Source organism: Xiphophorus couchianus, chromosome 15, assembly GCF_001444195.1.
Source record: "Xiphophorus couchianus chromosome 15, X_couchianus-1.0, whole genome shotgun sequence".
Taxonomy (NCBI): Eukaryota; Metazoa; Chordata; class Actinopteri; order Cyprinodontiformes; family Poeciliidae; genus Xiphophorus; species Xiphophorus couchianus.
Genome location: NC_040242.1, coordinates 5,596,074 through 5,622,669, shown reverse-complemented (window position 1 = coordinate 5,622,669; position 26,596 = coordinate 5,596,074). Strand labels below are relative to the sequence as shown.

Below are 26,596 nucleotides of genomic sequence, written 5' to 3'. Positions count from 1 at the left end.
TAAATGCGACTTTTTATTACTCCCTGTATAGCTCATGGACTATAATCAATTAAATTATTATCATTATTAATTGATATTATTACCTCAATTAAAGCCGAGGCAGCTGTTTAGAAAAAGTAAAAAAAGTTTTTGACAATTTTTGGAGAAAAATCTGCAATAAGCTCCCAATTATTAGTGCAAAAAAGGTGCGGGGATTTGTAGATTTTACGTGAATTTCCACAATAATTCTCAAGAAACTGGAGGGACCGATTGATATAATTTGGGAGTAAACAGATAAAAACTGCATTGATTTGATTGATATCATAATATTTAAGCACACTTAGTGCTAGAATCTAGAGGGACACATAAGAAGGTATGGTGGGCCGAATTTGGTCCATGGGCCTTGAGTTTGACACCTGTTCTCTACAAGTCTGGATATATGAATAGGATTCCATGATAAAATCTTTTTCTTTTAAAGAAAACATCCAGGCCTGGATAAAATCTCCTAAAACTAGATGGAATAATGTTTTCTGGTCTGATGAAACCAGAAAATAAACATTTGGGGCACAAATTGAAAAAGTACACAAATCAGGAACAAAACAGACACAGTGAAGCAAGGTGGTGGCAGCGTCATGCTCTAGGGTTGCCTTTATTCATACTTACAAAAATGTTTTGTTGTGGATAAAATTAACAGCTGGAATAATAGTTTTTTTTAGGATCAGTATATTTTTAAATACTAAGTTGATTTAAAGTTGAATTGTACAGGATTTTTCATATAAAATAAAGTCAAAAAAGCTTTATTTTGGTTTCATATCACAAAAACCTGGCTGGTTTTTGCACACCTTTGAGAACTATAGTGTAATTATTTGCAATTTTTGACATTTAAATACAGAAAGTTTATTTTCCTCAATCTTAATTTGAGAAAAAGTGACTGAACTCCACTTTTTGTTTCTTTTTTTGTAAAGTCACAATCACAGATACCTCACATCCCCCTTGTTGATATAGTCATAGTTAGAATTTTATTCAGAAGACATAACTAACAGCTGAGTTGTGAGTCTCAAAACAAAAATACTTTTCCAGATAAAACACATCAAGAACAAGAAAAGAAATACTGGAAATGCAAGTAGCATTAGCAGCAATAAGCATGTGAATGATTGATAATCTCGTAATAAGAAAACGCAAATTAATGTGGCGGGATGAAGAATAAGGACATTTTTCAGATACATCACAAAATAATTACATCTTCTCAAATCAACCTGTGTATCTGATTCTGCATGGAAAAATATCAGTACAATGCAACAAATACAATGACATTAACAGCTGTCATAAATGAGCACTTCAAGCTTTTTGCACTTGTGTAGCTTATGCTGGACCCAGAAACACAGATTGAAGACAACACCTAGAAAAATACACTGAATTATTCTTATTTAATCAGTTTTTCTTTCTGTGAATAGTGGCAGCATCATTAACCACCATGGTACACAAATGACAAATTCTTCATTCTGAGATTTGGAGGCATCATAATCTGAAGCCATACGTTTCAAGAAAGATTTTGGTTCCTTCATGCGTTCACATTGGCTCTTTTATACAAAAGCGTTTGAAAATTTGAGATATGTTCATTCAGGGTAACTTTTGCAAAGCCTTTAGCTCCTTCTAAATACACACATATACTGGAAAAAGATGTGCAAAAAGCCTTTAAATAAATCCGTCTTTTACTGCAGTAGTATACTCACACAATTAAAAATTGAGAAAATCCAGATTTTATATTGAGCACAATTTTTGAGGGTTAAAAAATGCAAACAAAAAGGAGAAGAAATGTACAGGTCTGGAAAAAATGCACTGACCCCCATTGAAAACATCCTGGTTATTCCTCCAAATGTTAATTTCTAAACTCTTCCTGAGTTAAAACATTAGTATTGTTGTTTCTAAATGAGTATTAACTTGTTTTCTTTGCATTATTTGAGGTCTGAAAGCTCTGCATCTTTTTCATTATTTTGACCATTTCTCATATTCTGCAAATAAATACTAAATCTTTGCTTGAATTTCTCTACAGCAGGGGAGACATGTTGTCAGCAGTTCATAGAATAAAAGAACAATGTTCATTGTACTCAAACATATAACTATAAAAAGTAAAATCAGAGAAACTGATCATTTTAAGTGATCTCTGAATTTATATTAAAAAATAGTAAAGATAGCTATAGGACCAAATCAGTTGTGCTATACTTGTAAGCACTCCAGCAATTTAAAATGGCGGAGGCGTGTTTTTCTTATACCTTGATGCAAGGCAGGCCATCATGACATATTTGAAATTACAAGATTTTTTAAAACTAAAACATGTAGTCTCTGTCAGAAAAAAATGTTAATAGTCTAGAAGCAGATTAATAATCCAAATCTTCCATGGCAGAATTGGTTAAAAATTGTTCATGAGACACAAAATCAACCTCATCCTCTAGACCTAAATTAAGAGACTAAACTGATTAGATCTTCCTCTTTCTCCTCTTGAACTTTGTGAAATTCTAAATGCAAATTCTCAGTGTTTGCTACTGCTATAAAATATAGTTTTTTACACATCTTGCTCTTTGTAGGGTGCTTATCTACTTTAATATGCTGAGTAAACGTTCCTTCCAGTCATTTTGACTTTTTCTCATTTTCTACCAACATATATTAAATACAAAAACCACCACACTGCAAATGAATACTAGCAAATATCAAGAGATGCCGTTATGTGGGGATAAAAAGCATTAACCACCACATCAGTTCATTTTATTGTTGCCTCGCCTCTTCTTCCTCCACTGGCAGAGCAGGAGCATGCGGAAGGTCTTCCGGAAGGTCTTGTTGCACAGAGCGTAGCACATTGGGTTGACGGTGCTGTTGACGTAGCACAGCCAGTAGCCCAAGTGCCAAAGGGACATTGGGATGCACTTGGAGCAGAATGCGGAGATGAGCACCATGATGTTGTACGGCGTCCATGTGAGAATGAAGGCCAGGAGGATGGCGCTGAGGGTTTGGGCTGCCTTTTTCTCCTTCACAAGCACCATCCTCTTCCTCTTGGTGATCCTGTTCTTCATGGCGGAGTCTATGGGCTTAGAAGCAGTGGAGGATGAAGAGGTAGACGGCTTTTTGACCGGCTGCTCTGGCTCTGGAGGGCACGGTTTTGGACTCGGTGGATTGTCATTTTTACCCTTTGAGCTGCCTTTGAACTTGTAAGAAATTAAGCTTTTATGGCTCTTCTTCTGAGGAGTGGAACAATACTCCTCCTCTGGATAATCTGGAACCTCCCCGTTCTTATTACTCTGTTCCGTCTGCTGCTCTTTGAATGATCCTTGTGGGGTTTCTATTGAAACCCGATGCTCCTCCTCTGATGATGATGTGTAGCTGTTGAAAGAAGTGATCTGATCTGCTTTCACCCATGCTTCGCCTGACCTGCTGGTCATTTTAGTAACGTTACTTTGAGTAGACGAAGACCAGGAGGCCTGACTCTGGTCTCTTCTCTCTCTGGGGAAATGAAAACAAGACCGAATCATTGTCTTCTGTGGTTTATTCCCCTCTGGGACATTCCCAGTTGTGAGTCCTTGAAGCTCTGCAAGGTCTTTTGTCCGTTTTTGCGTCTCCTTGTAGATCCTCCAGTAGAGGATTGTCATAATTGAGACCGGGATGTAGAAAGCAGCAATTGCCGTTCCAAACGTGATCACAGGCTCAGTTAAAAACTGGATTTCGCACTCGTCATGAGGAACTGTTCTCCTTCCTACAAAGTACTGCCAGCATAGAATGGGTGGCGCCCAAAGGACAAAAGACACCAGCCAAGCTAGTCCAATCATAATGGCAGCTCTCTTCGGTGTCCTCTTTGCCCTGTAAGTCAGTGGCCTTGTGATGGAGAAGTATCTGTCAAAGCTGATCACAAGCAAGTTCATGACTGAGGCATTGCTGGCCACATAATCCACTGCCAGCCAGAGGTCACAGGCAATGTTCCCCAAGGACCAATAGCCCATCAGTATGTACATGGTGTACAAGTTCATGGACAGCACTCCTATGATGAGGTCAGCAAAGGCCAAACTAAGCAGGTAGTAGTTGTTTACAGTCTTAAGCTGGCTATTTACTTTGAATGAGAGCAACACCAGTATGTTTCCAACTATAGTTATCAGACTGACGATGGCTGACACCGTAGCGATGGCTATGACCTCCAAGAGGCTGTAGGGAACTGTCGCATTGCGTAAAGTGCTGTTGTGGACATCCATTGTCTTCTGTTATTAGTTTTTCCTTACTAGTAGGCAGTCTCCTCTTTGTGTCCCCATCAAGTTGGCAGCCTAAAATAAAACAAAAACAACAATGTTGAGACATTAACATAGAAAATATATGATAAAACACTTAATTAATCATCAAGAACTTTTTTAAAAATGACTTTTTAGTGATTTTAGAGATAAAAGGGCTGCTACCAGCTCTGAGTAATTTCAGATTTTTAAACTGTGTTTCTGTGTTCAGAAAAGTCCAGTTTGGGTTGCATTTAAGGTGGAAAGGGTTCAACCGTAGTCTGACTCTGACTACCCCCAAGCCATAAAAAGTACTAGTATTGTGATTTTTCATGTTAAAAAACATTTAACATATTAAACAATTACCAACTTTTGTTATTTTCAAAGCTGCTATAATAAAAACACTTTACTTTTTTTTACTATATATATATATATATTGTATTTTATTTTTATTATACTGTAAGTATTTAACTCTGAAGAGAATATTCATTGCAGTAATAAAAAAAAAAAAACTCAACCGGAAACATTTTTACGGGACATATTTTGCGGCAGTACCTCTTAGGCGGTGCCACCCGCTAAAGTGTCCGACACTCAGTAAACAACAACTGTTATGGAAGGTAGAGTCATGCGAGGCAGGGGAGGCGGCTGGAGGAGAGGCGGCCGGGGTGGACACGACGGCGACGGCAATAACAGTGAGCACAGAGGCCGGGGGAGAGGCGGCCAACACCGCGGCAGGGGCAGGCGAGACCACCGGGGACGCGGACGCGGTGGAGACTACCACGCCGCAGCAAACTTTCCCCAGCAGGTGAGAACTGCTGCACCAAACTTCATTGAAAAATATTTAAACTCTTACTTTTTTGTCTGTGAGCTAACAAACTCGGTTCTAGATAATATTTGAAGCTTAAAAATAAGGTTGTCTTCAATTCGGCATAGATTGGAGTTGAGTTGCTTAAGTCCTGCATGTGTTAAAGGTCCCCTTTTTCAACACACCTGAATTGAATGAATGTTTCATTACGAGGCCACTGCACAAGTTCAAACAGCTGTATTGGAACAGGGACACATCTAAAATATGCAGGATATTGACTTTTGAGAACTGTTGTCTCCTCTAAATAAATTTAATGTTCATGTGCGACACTGTAAACACTTTTACTGCCTTTTACAAGGAACGTGCAGAACCTCAGCCTTTGAAATTAAACCTAATATCCTCCAAGATGTTGAGTCATGTGATGCTTCTGACAGAATTAGAGGAAAAACAATAGGGGCTCCTTGATTGCAATCATAGAAATAAGTTTTGTTACTTGGGGCTTCTTGATTGCAATCATAAAAATCTCCCTGGTGCATCCATGCCTGCCGTGTGGTGTTTAATGACGTGGCTGGGGGCGAGAATGGGCATCCTTTAGCTTGATTTAAAAGAAAGGAAGAAAGAAAATTGACTTTAGCATGTTTCCAGAGAATCATTACTGGAATAACTGCAGACGAACAGGAAGAGCCACGACTCCCAACAAATTTAATGAGTCTACTATTGATGCTGTTTATCTTTTAACAGTAGGCATTGCTTACAGTTGTGAATTACAGGAAGTACTTCCTGTAAGTAGTACTTACAGTCCTTTGCAGTCCTTTTCAAAAGTGTGGTTTATTATAAAAGAATGATTTGAGCAGATAAAATTTGATTAGTATCTTAATTTCTGTCTTAAAACCATAAACAGTCGTCATTTGATTAAACAGGAAAAATGTTCAAAAATATAATCAGTTCAAGTTTTGATTGTTTTGAAGGAACACTACAATAATAATTCCTAGTTTTTTCCATTTGTCTTTTGTTTTAGGTATTTTTTCCAAATAATCTCACTTCTGATTTGTTTTCCTTCAGCACCAAGATGAGGGGGAGAACCTCGAAGATGAAGACAACAGGACGGCGGTGTTCTCCAGAAGAAAACTGGAGTCCAACTGGGACCGTTACGAGGCATCAGAGAGGGCGGAGGAAGACGACGGCACGCCGTCTCAGAGAGGAACCGACTTCCATGTGCTGCTGGAGTCAGCGGGTAAGAGCAGATCCACTTTTGTTTTACTTTCTACTCTTTCTGCTCCAATATCTCAGATTGTTCACTGATGTTGCTGCTGATTACTTTGAGAAAATCTGTTGTTGAATATCCCTGATGGTCTTTGTTTTCTAATTGGCTACGTTGTGTTGCTCTGTGAGGGTTCTCGTGTCGGCTATGCTGCCTAGACGACTGCTTTGTTTTGTTTGGACCCCCTGGACCCTTTGATTTTGTTAATTATTTACTGCAAATGATCAAGAAAAAATTTACAGTGCTTGTTCATTGAAAGGAAACTAACAATGGTGGTGGCATTATTCTTACAGTGGGAGGAAATAATTACTATATTTGTTTCTGATTTTGTTGCAGAAACTCTCTAAATCTGTCAGGTTGCCACTTGAAATGTCAAAGCTTCAGCTTCCTTCACAGATTTTCTCTGCAGGCTGGTTAGATCACTCTACAAACTAAATGTGTGTTTTTAAAATACTTTTAAAAATGAATTAAGTAAAGGGCCAAATAAAATATATAAAACAAATATTTAAAAATCTCTTATCTTTTCTGTACAGTCGGTACAGAAAGTATTCAGACCTCTTAAAATCGTTCACTTTGTTTCATTGCAGCCATTTGCTATAATAAAAAAGTTCAGATTATTTCTCATGAACGTACACTCAGCATCCCATCTCGACAAAAAAAACAACCAAAAACAGAAATGTCGAAATTTTAGCAAATTTATGAAAAAAGAAAAACTGAAATATCACATCTACAATGTCAAATACGTGGCCTGGAGTAATAAATAAAAAATAACTCTCAGGTCAATCAGAGTCCTAAAGTTTAAAAGGAAAAGCCAAATCTTTGTCACAACTTCTAGGTAAAATATAATACCATAAATCACTAGTTACTAGTATTTAAGTGAGTGTATTATTTAGCAGTTTATCTTCTGAAATTTATTCATATTATCTATAGAACTGGATGAAGAAAAATTGGTGTAATTTCATAAATTTCTGTGTTTTCCTTGGACCCACTGATACTGGGAACCGCTCATTTTTTACCTTCTTCACTCAGTAATGCCATCCACACTCAAGATGTTTGTTAGTAATTTGACCTAGTTGTGCTCTCACTGATGGGGAAAAACTGCCTATATTTCCATCTGCAACCAAATCAAGCAGATTCCTGCTTCTTCAGATCAGCTGCTTGAAAAGGAAACTTTATAGTGGATTAATCCTACAGATTACAGTTTTACAGTTTCCACTAAACCAAGGTAGAGGTAGTTGTACAGCTTCATAACAAAAACATTTGAATTTATTTTAATTAAAACTGTTTTCATATTTAAATTTTTTAGAATTAATCCCCTAATTAAAACAATTGTTTTATTGTGTTCTACTAGATTAATATTATCTTTATTTGGAATAAACTGAAAGTATCATAAAAACTGGAGACTGTTATTTTAATCAGCAGGTAATTATCAATGATTATGTAACCCATAATCCATGTGTCAAACTGAAGGCCTGTGGGCCAAATCCGGCCCGCCGTAGCTTTTTATGTGGTCCTCTAGATTCTAGACTAAACACTAAGTGAGCTTAAATATTATGTTATCAATCAAATCAATGCAGTTTTTATCGGTTTACTGCCAAATTATATAAATCAGTGTCTACAGTGTCTTGAGAATTATTGTGGAAATTCACGCAAAATCAACAAATCGCTGCCCTTTTTTGCGCTAATAAATAATTGGGAGTTTATTGCAGATTTTTCTCAAAAATTGTCGAAGACTTTTTAGTTGTACTAAACAGCTGCTTCAGCTTTAATTGATGTCAGATTAAAGTCCATGATCTATACAGCGCGTTATTAAAAGTCACACCATCATAAATAAGGGCAAACATGGCAAATATTTCCAAATTAGTACCGCAAACACTTTTGTAAGAAAATGACAAAAAGAATCACGAAATCCTGAAGGGTCTGAAGAGATGTTCAATAATATTATTTAATTTTAAGAATTCATTTATATTTGAACAGTTTAACAGGTTTTTATCAAAACATCCTGGCACAACCAGCCCTTTAAGAGCATTCATGATCCTGATTTGGCCCAAAACAAAAATCAGTTTGGCATCCCTGCCATCTTTCTTCTATGTCCGAGTCACGTTTACCTTGTGGAAAATTCCAGAATCAGTATATAAGGACCGATTACTTCTCTTCTCTAATCTGCAGCTCTTTGTCTTGGTCTGCACGGTGTGGCCGGGACCTTCAACCTCTGCCTGCTTTCATACTTTAATTTTGTGCTTCTCATTTTCACGGATCCAATTTTGTTGCATTTTTCTGATGTTTTGCACTTTGAAGCCTGAAACGGTTTCCTCGCTTTCAGGCCGGATCTTTACTGTTTGTGTCATCTCTGACAGAACTACTGACAATTTATCTTCCTCAGAAATCCCAATCAGTGGGGCCAGTGGGAGCTGCGATCGGTTTGCTCGAGTTGTTTGTGTTTTCTCTCTGGCATGTGGCAGATTTTTTTTAAACTGCTAAAAGTCTGTAATCATTTAATTTTTAGTAATGCTGGTTGACTTATTTTGCAGTGTTTCCAGTCAAATCTTACAGTGAGATGGAAGATTTAAATGCATCAGAAGTTGATGCTAAATAGTGTTTTTTAGTGATTGCAAGAGGGAAAAAAAACACTTTTAAGCATTTCAACAGAAACTAAAAATTGTGAATTAAATCTAAACAATCTATTTGTCTAAAATATCATCATATGATGTCCCTACCAAGCTTTTTTTTTTTTTTTTCCAACAGCCGATTTATTTTTCCTGACAGATTCAAATTAAACAGCAGGTTTCCTAATCCACTTAGCCTTCTTGTTGTCTCACTCTCCAAGCAGCCAACGGCTTCTCTTATGAGTAATTCTGATATTTGCAAAACAATTTCCACACCTCTGTTTGCTTAGCACACATCATTATGTGTTGTAGTCTTTCTTTTCTCTCTGTCAACATCAAAATATCTCCAAAGGACACAGTGAGCCAACAGACTGCCTGCCTGTCTCGGTTCTGGCAACTGGTTCACTTCATAAAAATCAGATGAAACAATTTGCAGCAAACACTATTTGAATTACAGAATGCTAAACATAATTAACTTACTTGTGCTGGTTTCTTTAAACAGCAGTTTAATAAGTGGCTTCTGATCTTAGAGCATTGGATTATATTTATATCTGCGTCTTAATATGAATTGGAAAAACTTCTCATGGCATTTACTGCAACATGCAGCATTATAATAAATGTCCAAAAGACCTTAAAGACCAAGTTGAGTAAGATTAAATCTTTTAGAATGAAATGCTCTAACAAGAAAAAGTCTATAGGCACTTTAGGTAAATAAACTAACCATCCAATTGGTAGTTTATTTGATATTTATCTTCTTATTGTGCCTCAGGAGGGTCTGCATATGATCCAAAGTCATCTCTGATCAACCAAGTTTAAAGATAATTTTATTTGTATAGCACATTTTCAGCAACAAGGCAGCTCAAAGTGCTTTACATGAACTAGAACTAAATTAAAGCAAAACAACAAAACCAAAAGAAAGGAAAAAGTGTAAAACTACATATTGGTTCCCCATGTTTAATAAGAATAAATAGACCATAATTTATAAACTAGTGGGGGTTTGTCTGGATTTTTGTTCTGATAAAACTAAATGTTGGTTCCAGTTGTTCTGGGTTCTAGATTTGTACAACATAAAGCTAAATGTTGGCTCTCCATGTTTGATTTTTGTCCTGGGTTGATAAGTAAATGATACTTTCTAAGTTTGTCCTAGATTTGTAGACTACAGGAGTTTCTCTCTAAGTCTTGTTCTGATGAAAAGACTAGATGTTGGTCTAAAGTAATAAGTTCTCCCCAATTTATAAAAGTAGTAAACTAAACTGACAGACAGGGTAAAGAAATGACACATCAGGAAAAATAGGCTCATGTAGCAACTAGGCTTGTCACAATCAATAAACCAATTAATTGCATGATAAATTAAAACAAACTCAATCATTTTCGTTGACATGCCTTAACGTTTCTCTTTTTTCTTTCTTTCTACCAAAAACTGGATGATAAAAGTTTGGTGTTTTGGTCTCAACTAAACCTTTTTATTTGAAGAGCAATTTTGTTTACAAAGACTTCAAAGTTCATTTTCTTTGTAGTTTTGTTTATTTATTTGGGATATTGAAAATGTCTTCCAGTTCCAGTGTTTAAATGTTCGTTAGAATTTGAAGTTTACTCATCTTTTAGAATGTGCTCTTTCATGAATATTTTTGTCATTACCATTATATTACTTAAAAATTATCTCAAAACAGCAATGCTATCGTTTATCACAATAACTTCTGGAATAATTTATTGTCCAGCGGAATTTATGCTCTTCTTTGTGTGAATTTATTGAGATTTGCAGACAAACTGAACCTTTTCAAGGTCCCACCACAGCATTTTTACTGGGATGATGGCTTTGACTGGACCATTTTGTAGTCTGAGCCCAGCTTCAGCTGTCAGACAGATGGCCTCATGTTTTATCTCTATAATACTTTGGGTTTCAGAGGAGTCTGTGGTTTACTCAGCAACATCTACAAAAAGAAAAAAAAAAAATCCTAACTTTTCCAACACCTGACAATTAGCATGCAGTATTTAGTTTAACAGCATTAGGTCATAATATACGGTTTGGTTTCTCCTAATGGTGCTAATGCATTATGGTCTCATCCATCCTTAATATACTGAACTAAATAAATCAGTTTCATGCTGTAACATCTCTTCTTGTTTTCTAATTATCGTGGATTATTCAAAAACTGATTTATTTTTTGTTTAGGTAATTTGTCTTTACACCACATCTTGTCTAATGTTTTTCTCATTCCAGTCAATATTTTACACTTTTGCACTGTAGCAAGGTGTATTTAATTTTTCAACAAATGGCTTTTGCTATTTAGTTTTTATTTCATTCTCTTACTGTGGCATAACTGAGTTGGTGTGTTTTTGTTGGTTGATTTTATTTTATTTTTTAAAACTATTTGAAAACCTAAAAGTGAACACAAGTGTATTTCTTTCTACTGTAAATTTTAATACAACTCTGGAAAAAAATTAGACCACTTAAAATGATCAGCTTCTCTGATTTTACTTTTTATAAGTATATGTTTGAGTAAAATGATCATTGTTGTTTTATTCTATGAACTACTGACATGTTTCTGAAATTACAAGCAATGATTTAGTTTTTATTGGCAGAAAATGAGAAATGGTCAAAATAATGAAAAAGATGCAGAGCTTTCACTCTTCAAACAAGTTCATATTCATTTAGAGATAACAATACTAATAGGAAGAGTTCAGAGGTCAACATTTGGTGGAATAACCAGCAGGTTTTCAATGGCGCTCAGTGCAGTGGGCTCTTCATTTTTTCCAGAGCTGTACATTAAAGCATTAGTGTTTCAGCATCTTTCTGGTTGTTGTAGTGTAAATGTAAAGTTGCTCTTTTTTGAGGTTTTTTTTTACTCATCTTCTTTGCCTCTGTGTTTTGTTGGATTAGTCATGGCATATACAGCAAGAGGCTGCTGCTGCTCTCTAGAGAAGACATAATTGTTCGTGGGCGGTAATGCTTTCACAAGTTGTTTTCTTTTATTTCGCCATATGATGTGACCAAAAATAACCAAAAAACAAAAACTGGAATCTACAAAACACCTTTCTACTGTCACCTTTTGGCTGGAGCTACGATAGATTGCATATTAGGCTTCAACTTTCTGCTGTAAAGTAAAATCTGGCGAGAATGTAACAGAAGTATTTGGAGATTTTCTGTATTTTGGGAGAGGAATGGCCTGCGGCAATGTTTCTCACCATTTTGTAATGTATCTCATAAGGCTTGCGAATTTTAAAAATCTCAGGGCAGAAAGGTTGAAAGCAGAGCTCTACTTACGGCGATGGTGGAGGCGTTAGAAAGGAGTTTCATTATAGGAAGGCTTTTCAACATTTTAATCAACAAGCTGAAGTATTGTTTGTTGCACAGCAGATTCTGCAAAATGAGAGCTTCAGAGATTCAGTTTCAATCCAGTTTTTGGACAAGAGTCTTACACCTAACTCATATTTCCAGGATGAGTTTATGACATTTTATTAACTCTGAAGGGAATATATAAGGACTGGACGTCGCCATTCTTCTTTTCGAAGGACTCTTATGCAACCTGTTCTTCAGGTTTGCTGTTGCTGAATATTTAAATCTTTGATAACGTATCAAGATCAGCGCTCCCTGCCTGTTGTTAAAGACATTATTAATGCAAATTAGCCATAAGGTATTCCAGGTTATGCAAAAGTAGCAACAGTGTAGCTGCTTTTATTACAGGTTTTCCTTGTAAAAAAGGTAAAATATCTCAATGGGACTGACCTGGTTGAATAAGTAAAATATAATTTTGATTTTATTAAAAAATGATGGCAGTTTTAAATCGGACATATGGAGTTTTATTATGTTGCATACGAACAATGTGGCTCCTGGAAACTATTGTGGTCATATTTTAAAAACGATTCCTTTTGTTTTATGGAAATGACACAAAGTCATGTTGACTCCACAGAGATGTTCAGTCGCCGTTTTTCTTCTCAGTCAAGTTTTTTATTCCAAGTCTGAGTCAATCATCCAAAATATAATTGTTCACTTTATTAAAACATAAACAGACTGATAAATGAGATTTTGGTTAAATTTTACTTTTCATGCTTCTGTTAGACAGCGTGACGGGTAAAAGAACGCAAAACGTGTCACAAAATTTCCTAGTCTATAGAACACGTGTGTCAAACTTGAGGTCCGTGGGCCAAATCTGGCCCATCACAGCTTTTTATGTGGCCTTCCACAGTCTAGACTAAACACTAAGTGAGCTTAAATATTATGATATCAATCAGTTTTTATCTGTTTACTACCAAATAATATCAGTCAGTCCCTCCAGTTTCTTGAGAATTATTCACAAAACTCACACAAAATCAACAAATCCCTGCACTTTTTTGCGTTAATACATAATTGGGAGTTTATTGCAGATTTTTCTCAAAAATTGTCAAGAATTTACTTGGACTAATCAGCTGCCTCGGCTTTTATTGATGTCAGATTATAGTGCATGATCTATACAGCGAGGAATTTGTTGTTCAGGCGTTGCTTTTTCTTCTGGTTTGGACTTTCAGGCAATTGTTAAGATGTGTAACCATGGCAACAATGCATTTTTTCCTACTCTTTTTTTTTTTTTTTTTTTTTTTACAATTGAGAGCTTCTGATTAGCATCTCAAAAATTCAAATGGCACCTGAACTAGAACCTCAATTCCCCGAGGAGTTGAAACTGGAGCTTCATGAATGTAGAGCAGGGAGAGAAAGAGGAAGTTCAAACCATCTTATGGAGGTGGATTAGCAGTGCTTTCCAACTACTGATGATGTCAGAGGCTTCTTCAGAATTGTTGCGACACTGACTGCTACTGGAGATCCTCCTTTAATGAGTTACAGCAACTTTTAATCTCCATTTTCTAATAAATAAAATAGTTTTGAATTTGATTGAATTAAAACAAAGCCATTAACATATATTAGTCGGCAAAAGGTTACAAAGCCATGTCCCAGTTAAGGTTCATGATTCCACAATAAATAAAAGACTCTACAAAAACTGCATCTGTGAGAGTTTGAAGGAAAAAATTAAAATTAAAAATACATTTTCAGAGAAGTAAAAGCTTAAAAGCTTCTCATATATTCAGTCTGTTATAGCTGACCGTAGCAGTTTAGAACAACTTGCACTTTTTCAGTCGACTAGAATAATTATACTTCATGTTAGTCAAGTCTACAATCTTGCCTTTAATTTGGTGCGATTTTTTTCAGCCGTACATCTGTACGTTTGCGTAGATCTACCTTTTATCTAAAAAGATTATGAGAACTAGGAGATCTAGAAAACAGAGGAACATAACGTCTTTGATACTAATTGTTGCACAATTGACACAAGGTTCAAATGTTCACTTTTGCTTGAAGTTACTCCAAATAAAAACATGATGAAAAAACAGAACCAATCACAACTGTTTTGTGAAATTAAGACACCTACCAGAGTGGTCTCTCCTGTTTATATGAGCATTTGAGGTTAGCTATTAGCATTCACCACCCACTACATTTTCAAAGAGCTTTGTGCTGTCACCTGTAACTTCTGTCAACAGCCAAAACATTTTCTGGGGTTTTTCAACTGTTTTAGGGCAATTTTGATGTGCTGAATCCAAAAATCACGTCGGTTTTGCTTCATCAGGTCAACTTTCAGAACTATGGAACAACATGAGCATCAAAATGCTTGACCTGTTCTCGCATATGGATCGGTGTCCTGAGAATCTGGGCTCAATGTTCAGGAATTATTTACTTAGAATCTATAAGATCTATATCTTACTAAAAGTTAATTTTAAGTTAGCGTTGTCGTATTTCAGGTTTACTTAGATATTTGCACTCGAAAATAGTTGTTAAGGTCTTGTGTTTTTGCAGCGAAGCTACATATTATAGTTCCAGGGTTTTTATATCTGCATTTTACTGTGTGGCATTAGGAAAAATGACATAAAATTATGTAAACAAATTGTTTGCTTTAAATTCAAGGTCAGGTGCATTTCAGATTTTAAGGCCTCATTGAATGTTTTCATGCATCATCGATGTGTTTTTTAAAACCCATCCCGGCTGGATTTAATGAACGTTTTGTGTCCTCTGTGATACAAAGCAGCGGATATTTTTCAAGGTTGAAAACTTGATTAAGTATTTTGAGAAAGATTTTCATCACCCGGTTCATTTTGGTTTGCACCAGTGTTTTTATTTTTTATTTATGACGTTCTGTTTGTTTGTCATCAGTGTTCCTGTAACGCTGGGGGTCGATTGTGTTGTCGCTGAAGTCGGTGCACATGGTGCCATCCTGATATTATGAGTCTGTAAGACTTGGGGAAATTGCTGCCCAGTTATTTTCATCCTGACGCTGTAATCCATCTGCACACATTAACACGAGGATCAATCCTCCTCCCCCGCAGCCGTAGTTTACCGAAGCCGCTAATGGGCACCTATCAAGGCTCAATCATAATGAAACAAAAGGAAATCGCATTACGGCATCACTGATTTGGCCAACTGGATCAACAAACACAAGGACGATTTCCTAACTGAGACAAATATTCCCAATCATGTTGTTAATTAAGTTTTTCCAGTTTGGTTAAGAATACGACTGAACAGGTTGGACTCAAAGTGGAGGAATGACTGCAGTCGTTCAATTAGAGGTTGGACGAAAATAGGAAGTGAATCATTGTAGGTGTTTGGTCCGTTTGTCTCCAAGTACTGACATGTGGAACAGCCCACTGAACAATCCGTGGAGTTGTTTAAAAATAGTCATCATTTTGAGAGGAAGTCATTTTTACAAAACTCAGAAAAAATCCAAACCTGAATTGAATTCATAGCTGTTGCCTTTAGATCAAACTCATTTTTGTTTTGGGCCAAATCCAGATCCTGAATGCTCTTAAAGGGGCGGTTGTGCCAGAATGTATTGATAAAACCTGTTCACAAACTGCTAAAATTTCAATGAATCCTTAAAATTAAATATTATTGAACATCTTTTCAGTTCCTCCAGGATTTCGTGATTCTTTTTGTGATTTTTTTGGAATAAAAATCAAAGTGTTTGTGGTAGTAATTTGAAAATATTTGCAATATTTGCACTTATTTATGATGGTAAATGCAACTTTTTATTGATTATGATCAATTGATTTGATTATGATCCTATAATTCTTTTATTTTTTTGTACATAAAAGTTATTCCTCTATTAAAGAAGAGAGATGACATTTTTTCCTCTTAGATGTTTACAAAAAATCAAATATTGGCATGTTAGAGCAAGAAAAACAGGAATCGTTATTAGTCTGCAAAAACCTTATCGGTTCATTTACAAAATTAACAGGGTAAATATTAGATCTTTTAAAATTTATATGCAGATTTTGAACAATTTCTAAGAGCTGAAGGGAATTTTTGGGTTTTGTATGTTGAGTCAGAAAGGCAAAGTTAATTTTAAAGGTGAGCTGCGAATTTTATAAAAAATAATAATTTTAAGGAAATCTGGGTTTCTTCAGGAGTATCCTTTCAGAAATTGTAGTTATTTATTAACAAAACGTACAGCAATAAAAGAAAAAATCTAGTATCATAATTTGATGTAAATGTAAATTTTTGTGCATCAACATTTCATAATGAGCAGAATATTTTTTCCTCTTCCTCTCCCCTGAAAGTATAATTTTGGGGGTTTTAAACATGTTTTGCTTTTAGTTTACGGAACATTAAAACTGTTTTAATGCTCCTTATTCTTGAATTATCTCAAATTAATTCTGTAGGTAACATTATTCAGCAGTTTGGGTAAGTTAAGCATTGATTAAATAACCTTCTGCATAAGAAAATGCAGTTTTCCACCCAAGTTGAATAAAAGTTGACATATTTTATATTCATTTACGATACAGCAATTAAAAACGAATGCTGTTGGAAGTCTGCTCTTTCAGACGCTGCTCTTATATTCATCACTTCAAATAGAACATATACTCACCGCGGCGCTCCAGAACAAAATGGGCGTTTGACCAAGTCTGAATTTTTTTCCCCTCCCTCCTCCTTCTGTCTGGCAGCGATCGTTCAGTCTCTTCTCCCCGCGGTGCGAGTCATTTTTCCTCTCAAAGCGTTTGCCTCGCACCTTTCCCGGCTGGCTCTCCCCTCCCCTGCTCACTCCTGCACACTTTTTCCCTCTGCGCTCTCCTCTCCAACGAGGTGAAAAACACACTTATCAAATACAGGTAGGTCGCCACGGCATCGCTCATTCTCACCAGCTGCTAAGAACAGAGCACTTTTATGCAAACAAGTTTGTCAGGATTGTACGAGTTCTGCATCCTGTAGCTTTTTTTTTTTCCTCTTTAAGTCGAGGTGGCAGAAGCAACAGCTGTTGAGTATCTGCGTGACAAAACCAGCTGTGGTTCTTCGAAGCCTCTGCCCAGATCTCTCACCCGAAAAACGCAAACTACCAAGAAGGACTTCTGATTCCTGGGAGCAGTAATCACAGTTCACCGACCATGCCCTCTCCAGATCTGCATTTTGGAGAATCGGTCGTAGTTTGCGTAAAGTTTCTCCAGCTGGAATTAAATTGAAGACAAAGTGTTAATCCTCAAGGCTGCACAGGATGAATCACTTTTTGTCACCTCACTGCTGCTTGGATGCCGATTCAGCCGTGAGTTGCTGTTGCATGACATTCCCTTGTAGATGGACCTCTGATGCTGCTTCAGAGCCTCGAGCAACACGCGAAAGAGGAGGTGGAGGAGACGGAGGAGGTGGAGGAGTAGGATGAAATGGAGAGGGGAGGAGCTGGAGGAGGAGTTGATGTGGGTGTCTGTCGTGCCTCAGGAAAATCTGAATGTTGATGCAATGACGGAGCAGCAGATCTTTATGCTCTCATATGCTCTCCTTCAATTTAACTTTCTTTAGAAGGATGGCAGTTATTGTTTTACATTAAAACCACAATTATTTAAAAAGATTCCTTAGAAAGTTTTGGCATGGTTTGGACAAGAACAGTGTGTTAATTGGAACGTTAAATTTATTTTACCTTTGTGATTAATCTAGCAGTTAAATTAACTAAAATCTAAACTGTTTTATTCAAAATAACCTAAAATCTGCAATTATTTGTACTTAAACAAACACTGTGTAACAAAATACAAAATTTCTGACACTATAGAACAAGAACCTAATAACATTATATATGTATAAGAAACTCAGGCTCAAACTCGCGCCCCACACTTTGGGAACCACTGCATTAAAAGATCACATTTCTTACAGGGATGTTTCTTCATCCCTGTAAGAAACACAGCAAGTGATTTATTGTGTTTGACAGAATATCATATTTTGAACGTTTGTGTTTTAATTGCCATATTCCCACACAAATTAACAGATTATCTTATTTATTTACTAAACCCTGCTGTGCCTCCTCTGCTCTTTCTGGTGCTGATTCTTCGAAATGCGACCACATAATGGTCAGGCTTTTAGAGCTGTGGAAACCTGCATCAGTTAGAACAGGGGTGGGCAATCCTGGTCCTCGAGGGCCGGTGTCCTGCAACTCTTAGATGTCTCCCTGGTCCAACACACTTGAATCCAATAGCTGAATCACCTCCTAAGTGCAGTCAAGTTCTCCAGAGTCCTGCTAATGACCTCATTATTTGACTCAGGTGTGTTGAAGTGGAGATGCATCTAAAAGTTGCAGGAGACCGGCCCTCGAGGCCTGGAGTTGCCCACCCCTGAGTTAGAATAATGCAACGTAATGCTGTGATGCAGAGTTGAACATGCCAGCAAATAAATAGATTATAAATACTTTTTTTCCCCAAATAAAATATACATCAATCACTAAAAATATACAGGGCAGTTGCTCTCCAATCATTCCAGTCAAATTATTGATTTGCAGATTATGAAATTTTGTTACATGAAATATAATAACCCTGTAAATATTACACTCACTGATATTGATATATTTGTGCAGCTCAGAGAGGAAAAATTTAGGAAAGCAAACGCTTAGTCATGCAGATTTATCTATTAAATTATATTAAGCTTTCAGCTGCAAACTGCTGTTATTGCTCCACAAAAAGGTTTTGCAACTTGACATTTTTATAACAATAATAAAGCTGGCCAACATTCAGAAAACATTACAAAATTTATGTTTATGATTAACCCATATTTTACTCAGTCAAACATGCATTTACGTAGACTTTTTCTGGTATTTGTATTGTTTTTTTCCCATTTTTCCACATCCTGTTAAAGGATTTACTTGGTCATTGTTTAAGTAATCTGCATAAGGCTGGACAAATAGGCTTAACCAGCCAGGCTGTCAGATGGTTGAAACATTTTTCAGTGTATACAAATGGCCCGATCATGGTAACCAGGAGTCCGAATAACCAGGGGTGTTCCCCAGGGCTCACTGGTTGGACCACTTTTATTCAATATTTGTTCAATAATGATGTCTGCAAGGATTTATTACAAGCTATCTATCATTTTTATGCAGATGATTGTAATCATTTACAGCACTTACAATTCTTTTGTGCAGACTTTTAAAACTCTTCAGTCTACTTTTAATCAGGTTCAGTGGCATCAGATTCAGCTTAAGCTGGTTTTAAATGGAAACAAATCATTACCTGTAGTTATTCCAACAATGAAGACTATCAATAGGGCAGAAATTGAGATGGTCAACTCTTTTTGAGTACCTGGTTGTGACCATAGGTGATACACTTTCCTTTAAGGAGCTCACTGTTGTGTCTAAATTAAAATTGAAATTGAGTTACATTTTTAGAAACAAGACCTGTTTTACTCAAGTCTGAAATCTCACGAGATTCTCTTTTGGACTTTGGTGAATTGTTTATGAATTAACCTGAACAATATCTCAAGAAACTGGACTATCTGGTTAAATAAAGGCAGTTATTACTTAATACATGTCCTAATGAATCATTGTGAATCAAAAATACTCAGCGATAAAGGCTCAGAGGTTGTTGTGTTTGAATTCAGGAAGCATTTTCCACTCTGTAGAGAAACCCTTAGGGACTTTTGTTAATGCCGTTAGCACTCACTAAATATATAAATACAAGAAATGACATCATACTTCACAGCAGCAAAGATAATGAATATGTACTGTAGTTGATGTTATTTTTGTCTTATATTTGGGTTCATAGATATTTATAGGCATCATGGTTTTTCTTTGTAGTCTCTCTTGGTTCTCTGTCTGGGAAATGGGACCGGTCCTTGTGGTTTTGCCACATGTACTTCCCTTATGGTTAAAAAAATCATAATTAATTATGATTAGGCATCAGATTGTTGGTATTGTTTTAGTTTTTAGAAAGTATTCCAGTAGGCATGTGGGCTGTATTTGTCTGATAGGTCATTAGGACTTGCATATATGCTGTAATTGTTGGATTTTGTAAATTGGGCATCTGTGAAGTAACAGGATAAGTCTGAAAAACGGTTATTGAATCTGGTACATGTCACTTTCACTGACCTGATCCTCATTTGCCTTCTGAACTGCTTTAATTCTTTTGTGGCATAGATTCAGGTGACCAAGTTCCTCAAATGTTGGTCCGTTTTGACCGAAAAATAATCCAAGAGCACACGTTTTCAGTCTGAAAGCAGGATTCTACGTCTTTCTTCTCAAAACTTGTAATGATTGTACTCAAAACTTCGCCCCCCGCTCACACTTAGTCTCTGTTCGGAGCAAATCTTTTCTTGCAAAACTCTCTACTCGCTTGTTGGAATTTGAGATAAAAAAAAATTGTACTTAAAAATATGCAGTTTCTGAGTATTTCAGAAACTGTTGACCTTCTGAGACAATCTTGTGTGGACGAAAGACCCTTGTTGATGCAAGACGTCAGAGTGCAACAAGCAAACAGGTTCGAGACGACAGAAAGGCAACAGCAGCTCAACCTTGAAGCAGAAAGGCTGCAGCAGCAGAAAAAAATAAGTTGAAGGAGATACCGTTGAAATTTCATTGTTCAGAAACAAAGCGTTGTTTGAAACAAAGCTGAATACTGAATACTCAGACTATATTTTCTTTTGTCAGTAGATTATATGCAATTATATCAGAGTAATGCTTTGTAATACCGTTTAATTTTCAAAACCTGAGCCAGTTATTTAAAAAAAACCCAACTAAACGGTACGTTTCATACAATAAAAAACCCCAACAAATTAGTCATTTAATGATGCGCTTCCCAGCCTCAATTAACGATAATTGCTTTGTGTACTTCACATCTCCCACACTGCTTGTCTTCTGGTAAGTAACAATAGCAGCACCGATAATTGCGACGCATAAACCTTTCCACCAGCAGCGCGGTCTCAGGCGTCTCTCCGAATATTTTCAGCTTTTTATTATCAACTCGGGCTTCTCATTAGCTGCGGTCTACCAAACGTAAAATTCCTCATCAGTTAGACAAACGTCAAACCATTTGCAGACAATTTTCTGCAAACGGACACTGCAGACGTCAAGCAGCGACTCAAGGAGCTGTAACTACTTTGGGATACTTTCATGATGATCTCCCTGATGTGGGGAATACATTATTAACTTGATTGATTGGATTGTCTTTTAGTGTCTCCCATTAGACGTAATCTGGAATATGAAAGTAAGTCTTAGGCAAACTAGATGAATGGCAGCCATTAAGGCTTAAGAAGAAGGAGATAAAATTATTTGTTCTTCTGTTTTATCATTTGAAAACCCAGATTTATAGAGAAACACTGAGGGAAAGATGGAAGTATGAGCGGCTTGTTTGGGATAATTGCTGTTGACTTGATGACCCGGGCCTTCTGACCCGCATATGACAGCATGACCCATCTGGGCGGGTAGACAAGGATTTTAAATTACATGGAAACATTGCTCTTTCTCATGCTTCATTAAAAAATCACAAATTTACATCCTCTACTCTTGAAGAATAGACTCTGAGTCCCTTGTCTGCTTATATTAGTCTCTTAAGTTTTGTAAGGCTGGGATTTTAAAACGCCTCTTCCCTGCGGATTTACAATCTCAACTTGATTTTCTTGATGCAACTGAACGGTGGTTGCTGTTTTTAACTGCAGCATTACAGTGAAATATCCAGAGCCAAAATCGTCATTGTTTGAGTCGGAAATGTAATTTTTACACAGACACTCAGCTGTCAGCAACTCGCCGTGATTCCCTGCTTGTATAAACTTGTTTGACCTGGCAAGAAAACCAATGCATAAGGTGGAGGTAAAGGACACGAAAACCAAACAGGACGGAGGAGCAAAGCCAGCTGTTGGCACTGATTATGGAGTATATTTATGGAGTATGAGAAATTTGAATATCACATTTCAGCAACAAGGCTTTATATCATAAAAATACAAAGTCATTGAACACACAGTCAACGACTGAACATTACATTTTGCCGTCGTTACACAGCAGAAACTTGATTGTTTCATTAATTTTGTTTAAAAAACTACTTTAAACAGATGGGTTTTTAGTCTAGATTTAAAGGCACTCAGTGTTTCAGCTGTTTTGCAGTTTTCTGGAAGTTTGTTCCAGGTTTTCTTTCTACCACCTTCTCCTCTTAAGAAACTTTTAGTCTCACTAATAATCCTAACATTTTAGGAGCTTCTTAAAGTTGCAGTGTGTAACTTTTATATTTAAAAAAAACTTTGTTTTTGTGTTGTTTTTTTTTTTACATATTTGTTAAAACTGCCACAATGTTGAGACAGATAATCTTGATCTCCTCCACCTTCCTGAGCTACTATTACCGCCTGAAGGAATGCAACTATCCCGACCAACAACAGCCAGGAGGAGGGTCTTAGCGCTGCCAATCATCCTTATGTGATGATCCTTATGTGTACTCGCTTCTAAATGTGCCAATAGCGGAGAAACAACTTATGGTGCGTTCACACAAAACACTTTTTGACACATCTGGTTTACATTCAAAGTCTATGTGGAGGCGCGGCTATCGCTTCGCGATTTGAAGCGTTTTGAGCGTTTGAGGCGCGGCTGGCGCTGGAGTCAAAAAATCCAAACTTTCCCCGCTCAATGCGGACATCAACCAATCAGTAGTGACGCATTTTCCAATGTGATCTCAGAAAAAAAAAAACTATGGAGGATAAACAAATGGTCGTTGTTTGCTCTCGTCCTATAATCTTGACCAATCAAGTTATGACTACAGAGATAGGAATAGAAAGGACTTTGCTTGGAAGAGGATCAATGAGGAAGTTGGAGTAAATAATTTCCCGAATTTGAGCTTCCCAAATCCATCCAGCTAAAACATTGAGTCATGTTGAGCCACAGTAAATAGATGTTAAATAAATGTTAAATGTATTTATTTAGATGAAATATGCAGGAGATGGTGGAAGAGTTTGAGGGACACTTAAGCCAAGGAGTTTCCTCTCAAGGTCCGACTTGCACAATTTTGACGAATCTACAGCAAAATGTTAACATCTGACTTCAAAATGCACACGCATCAAAATTGAAGCATCAGACATGTTTCTGACGCGCAAAACGCGTTTGTTGTGAATGCAGCATCACTGTTGAAGGAAAACAGCTTGTCTGCTATTAGTGGTCAACAGCAGAGAGGACATGATTGACAGCGCTAAGACCCACCTCCTGGCTCTGATTGGTTGTTTCTGTCTCATACTGTCACAACACATGAATAGTTTTACCAAATATGTAAAACGAATATATTTTTATAAAAGTTACATACTGCAGCTTTAAGTCCAAAGTTGTGTTGCCGTTCAGGTAAAATTTAGTCTCATAAATTATAAGAATTTCCCTAAAATTCGTAGAATCTTAGGATTCTTCGAGGAAATGGGCCGTGATGGGTGCATCTGTATTATCAGTCTAGACAGGAAGAAAAACATCACCTGACCTTGAAGAACCTGCTTAGCAGGTGGTGGAGGTTTTCAGCAGAAAAAACATCCTTGCATTGCGTGTTTGCGTAGCTGGGAACACGGTGAGCGATCCTATATGTCCTGTAGGCGTGCCTTTACAGAGTTTAACTGTGTAGCGTTTGGTTTGACTCAGCCAGACCGCAGCGTCACTCTCACTCAGGAGAAGTTTCAGTGTCTCTTGGTTTAGGGAAACGGTGAAGACACCAACCTGTGTGACCGGTCTGGATGTGGTGTTTAAACTTCTGACTCTTCGTGCTTCGTGGAATGCATCCAGTCACGCTTTGTTTGAGTTTGGTACTTATTTAAGGCGATCCTCAGATCTTTATTTAGATGCCCGAAAGCGTTTTCTTTTCCTCTTTCTCTGTCCTTTTGACTCCATATTTGTTTTTGAAGGTAGAAGGAACGCATGAATAACATTTATATTTAAATATTTCACTTTGTAATCAGATACGTTCACAAATTAGTCAAATAGAGGCTGGTAAGATAGATTAAAAACTTTAACATTGTCTGGGCTTTGTATCAGATCAGGACTTTATATTTTTAATGTCTTCCTGGACGTGCATTTAAATTTTGGATCACTGTCATGTTCCAGTTAAAATTGTGCTTCAGCTTAAATTTTATTTTATTTTTTAATAGATTATGTTGGATTTTCTCAAACACCCTCTGATACACTGTAAAATTCATAGTTGACTCTGTTACCTGGTTTCATTTCATTTAATTAACTTATTTCAAACAGGTTTTTTAAAACAAAACAAGTAATCAATAGGACAAGAAAAACCAGGAACAAAATAATTAGCGTACCACTACTTTTGTGTTTGAAAAGGCATAGGAAGAAGTGAACACTTATTTAATCCTACCCCTTATCTCAGTTTAATATAATTATGTTGAGCTATGCAGCAAACATGAAGTTTTATTTATGCAATTCTATGTCAAAGATATTTAGTTCTTACATTTACTGAATAAAAAAAGATAAGACTTGCATTTTCACACTGATTGAAAATGAGACGATAAACAAAGAGTTTTTAGCACAAAAAAGTGCAGGGATTTGTTTTTGTGTGAATTTCCACGATAATTCTCGAGAAACTGGAGGGACTGATTGATATAATTTGGCAGTAAACAGATAAAAACTGCATTGATGTGATTGATGGCATAATATTTAAATTCACTTAGTGTTTAGTCTAGAATCTAGAGCTATGGCGGGCCGGATTTGGCCCACAGGCCTTAAGTTTTGACACGTGTGCTCTAGGGGTTTTCATGTGTAATGAGAATCGACGTCTCTCTGGACGAGCAGCAGACATGCAGACATCGCTGTCTTCACGCTTCATGGAGGTGAATCTCTGAGTCACTCAGAGTCATTTGCTGCTGATCAACTTTGTGATCAAAGCCTTTCATTCACTCTCTGATTGTTTTGTCTGTGGATCTTTTTGATGGAAGAATGGAGACGGTTTTGCTTTGAGTGCAACAGAACAGTCCAAATTGCTCCTATCGTGTGTCTGCATGGAGCCTTTCTTTCAATATAATCTTGGTTTTCATACATTGGCTTCATTTCTTGTTAAATATTTTGTGGCATTATCCTGAATTTGTTGAACAGAAGCCATTTAATGGAGCGTTGATTGTGCAAAATATCAGATACTCAGACACAGAGTAACATATTAATATAAAAATAATCAATTCAGAAGATATTTAGTGGTGCAGTAACTTCACCTGCTAATCAGCGGCACCAAAATTACCAAAACGCCTGAAATAAACATATCAGAATCAAAACATCTGCTGTACTTAAACCCTTTGGAGCGAAAGCAAAAGTTTGGACTCTGTGTGAAGATATCATTCTAAATTTGTAAACTTTGCTGTCAAAGATACAAAAAGTAAATAATTTTTTTATTTACTACACATAGAAATAATGTTTTGAACTGGAAAACAAATGAAAATGTAGATTGATGTTTTTTCTACTTGTACTCCAGAGAAAGTGAGTTTTTAAACGTGTTTTTGTACGTTGGTGTCGACAATAATCAAAACTGGACATTTGGAGCAGACATGTAACTCCTCTGTGCTTCAACATACCTCAATGATGATTCAAAACTCAGAGGGATACTCTGTTATATGCAAATTCACTGACAGTATGGCTGATACTCAATTATTGACAAATAAACCCAATGGAGTAGTGATCACACCATTGTGCATTGCAAAAATAAAAACTGAGAAATGCTGATCTGCAAAATGAGTTGTGAATGTGAAAGTTATTTTAAAAACAAAAGCGCTCTGCTCCACCCTCAACACGTTATTGGAGCAGGCAGGTAAAAATGCCGCATTAGAGCAGATACTACAGCACAGTGAAAGCTCCAATGCTACTATTTAACACCTTCCCTTCTCCTAAACTAACCAAAACACAGTATAAATTACCACTGCCAGACACTATCACTGTGTTATTTCTATGTAGTTGTGCATGTGAAGCGCACTTATCCAAACGGCATACAAACAAAGATGAGCTGAAAACGGCATACAAACAAAGATGAGCTGAGAATAAAAATCTGCGCTTACTTGCAGATGAGATTATCTCCTTCTGTGAGCAGCAGCTGTTCATTTGTGGGATTCTGCCGCCATAAATCCAGTGGAATCAGTGAAGTCCTCTATTGAATCACAACCCGCTCTGGTGAGGCATTTTGCCATTTCATTGAGGAAATACTGTATGTCCTGCTTGGCTTGTTCTGAGAAGCTTTCGGTGCGAAAAACTTCTCTGAAGACCGATTAAGAGTGTAAGTTGGTTCATAGACTCTAACTTCCTGGAGGACTGACTAATTACGCATCGGCTTGTGGAGTCATGTCACAACAAACCTGAAATAGTTTAACTATACAACTCTGGTTTTATATTTAGTGTCGGAGTTGACGGCCTGAAAAATTGGAGAAAATATCGGCATGTTGTTTCAGAGTAGCTTTGTGACGCTTTTGGTTTGGAAAAACCATCCAACTAACAGG

The 26,596-nt window shown here is 36.8% G+C and overlaps 2 protein-coding genes across 6 annotated transcripts in view; one reads left to right on the top strand and one right to left on the bottom strand.

Annotated features, from left to right (window-relative positions):
• The window catches only part of aven (apoptosis, caspase activation inhibitor), a 57,210-nt gene that overhangs the window by 3,141 nt on the left and 27,473 nt on the right, over positions 1-26,596 (top strand). Inside the window, exons 2-3 of one of the 4 annotated variants that reach the window (XM_028040623.1) lie at positions 4,848-5,031; positions 6,094-6,265. In XM_028040623.1, the coding sequence (XP_027896424.1) occupies positions 4,852-5,031; positions 6,094-6,265 (352 nt within the window). In that variant the 5' untranslated portion in view covers positions 4,848-4,851. Of the gene's footprint in view, positions 1-4,735; positions 5,032-6,093; positions 6,266-26,596 lie in introns of those variants that run through there. The other 3 variants (XM_028040621.1, XM_028040620.1, XM_028040619.1) reach the window with 3 other exon arrangements.
• chrm5b (cholinergic receptor, muscarinic 5b) lies at positions 845-26,406 on the bottom strand. 2 transcript variants are annotated; one of them, XM_028040618.1, is made up of 2 exons: positions 26,162-26,406; positions 845-4,283 (listed from the first exon to the last, which is right to left on the bottom strand). In XM_028040618.1, the coding sequence occupies exon 2, from the start codon at positions 4,212-4,214 to the stop codon at positions 2,733-2,735; it is 1,482 nt and encodes a 493-aa protein (XP_027896419.1). In that variant the 5' UTR covers positions 4,215-4,283; positions 26,162-26,406; the 3' UTR covers positions 845-2,732. The 2 variants fall into 2 exon arrangements, with proteins under 2 accessions (XP_027896419.1, XP_027896418.1); XM_028040617.1 differs by lacking the exon at positions 26,162-26,406 and adding an exon at positions 16,782-17,539.

Excerpts from the sequence above, each read along its gene's own strand:
- chrm5b (XM_028040618.1), bottom strand. The coding sequence starts at position 4,214 with ATGGATGTCCACAACAGCACTTTACGCAATGCGACAGTTCCCTACAGC.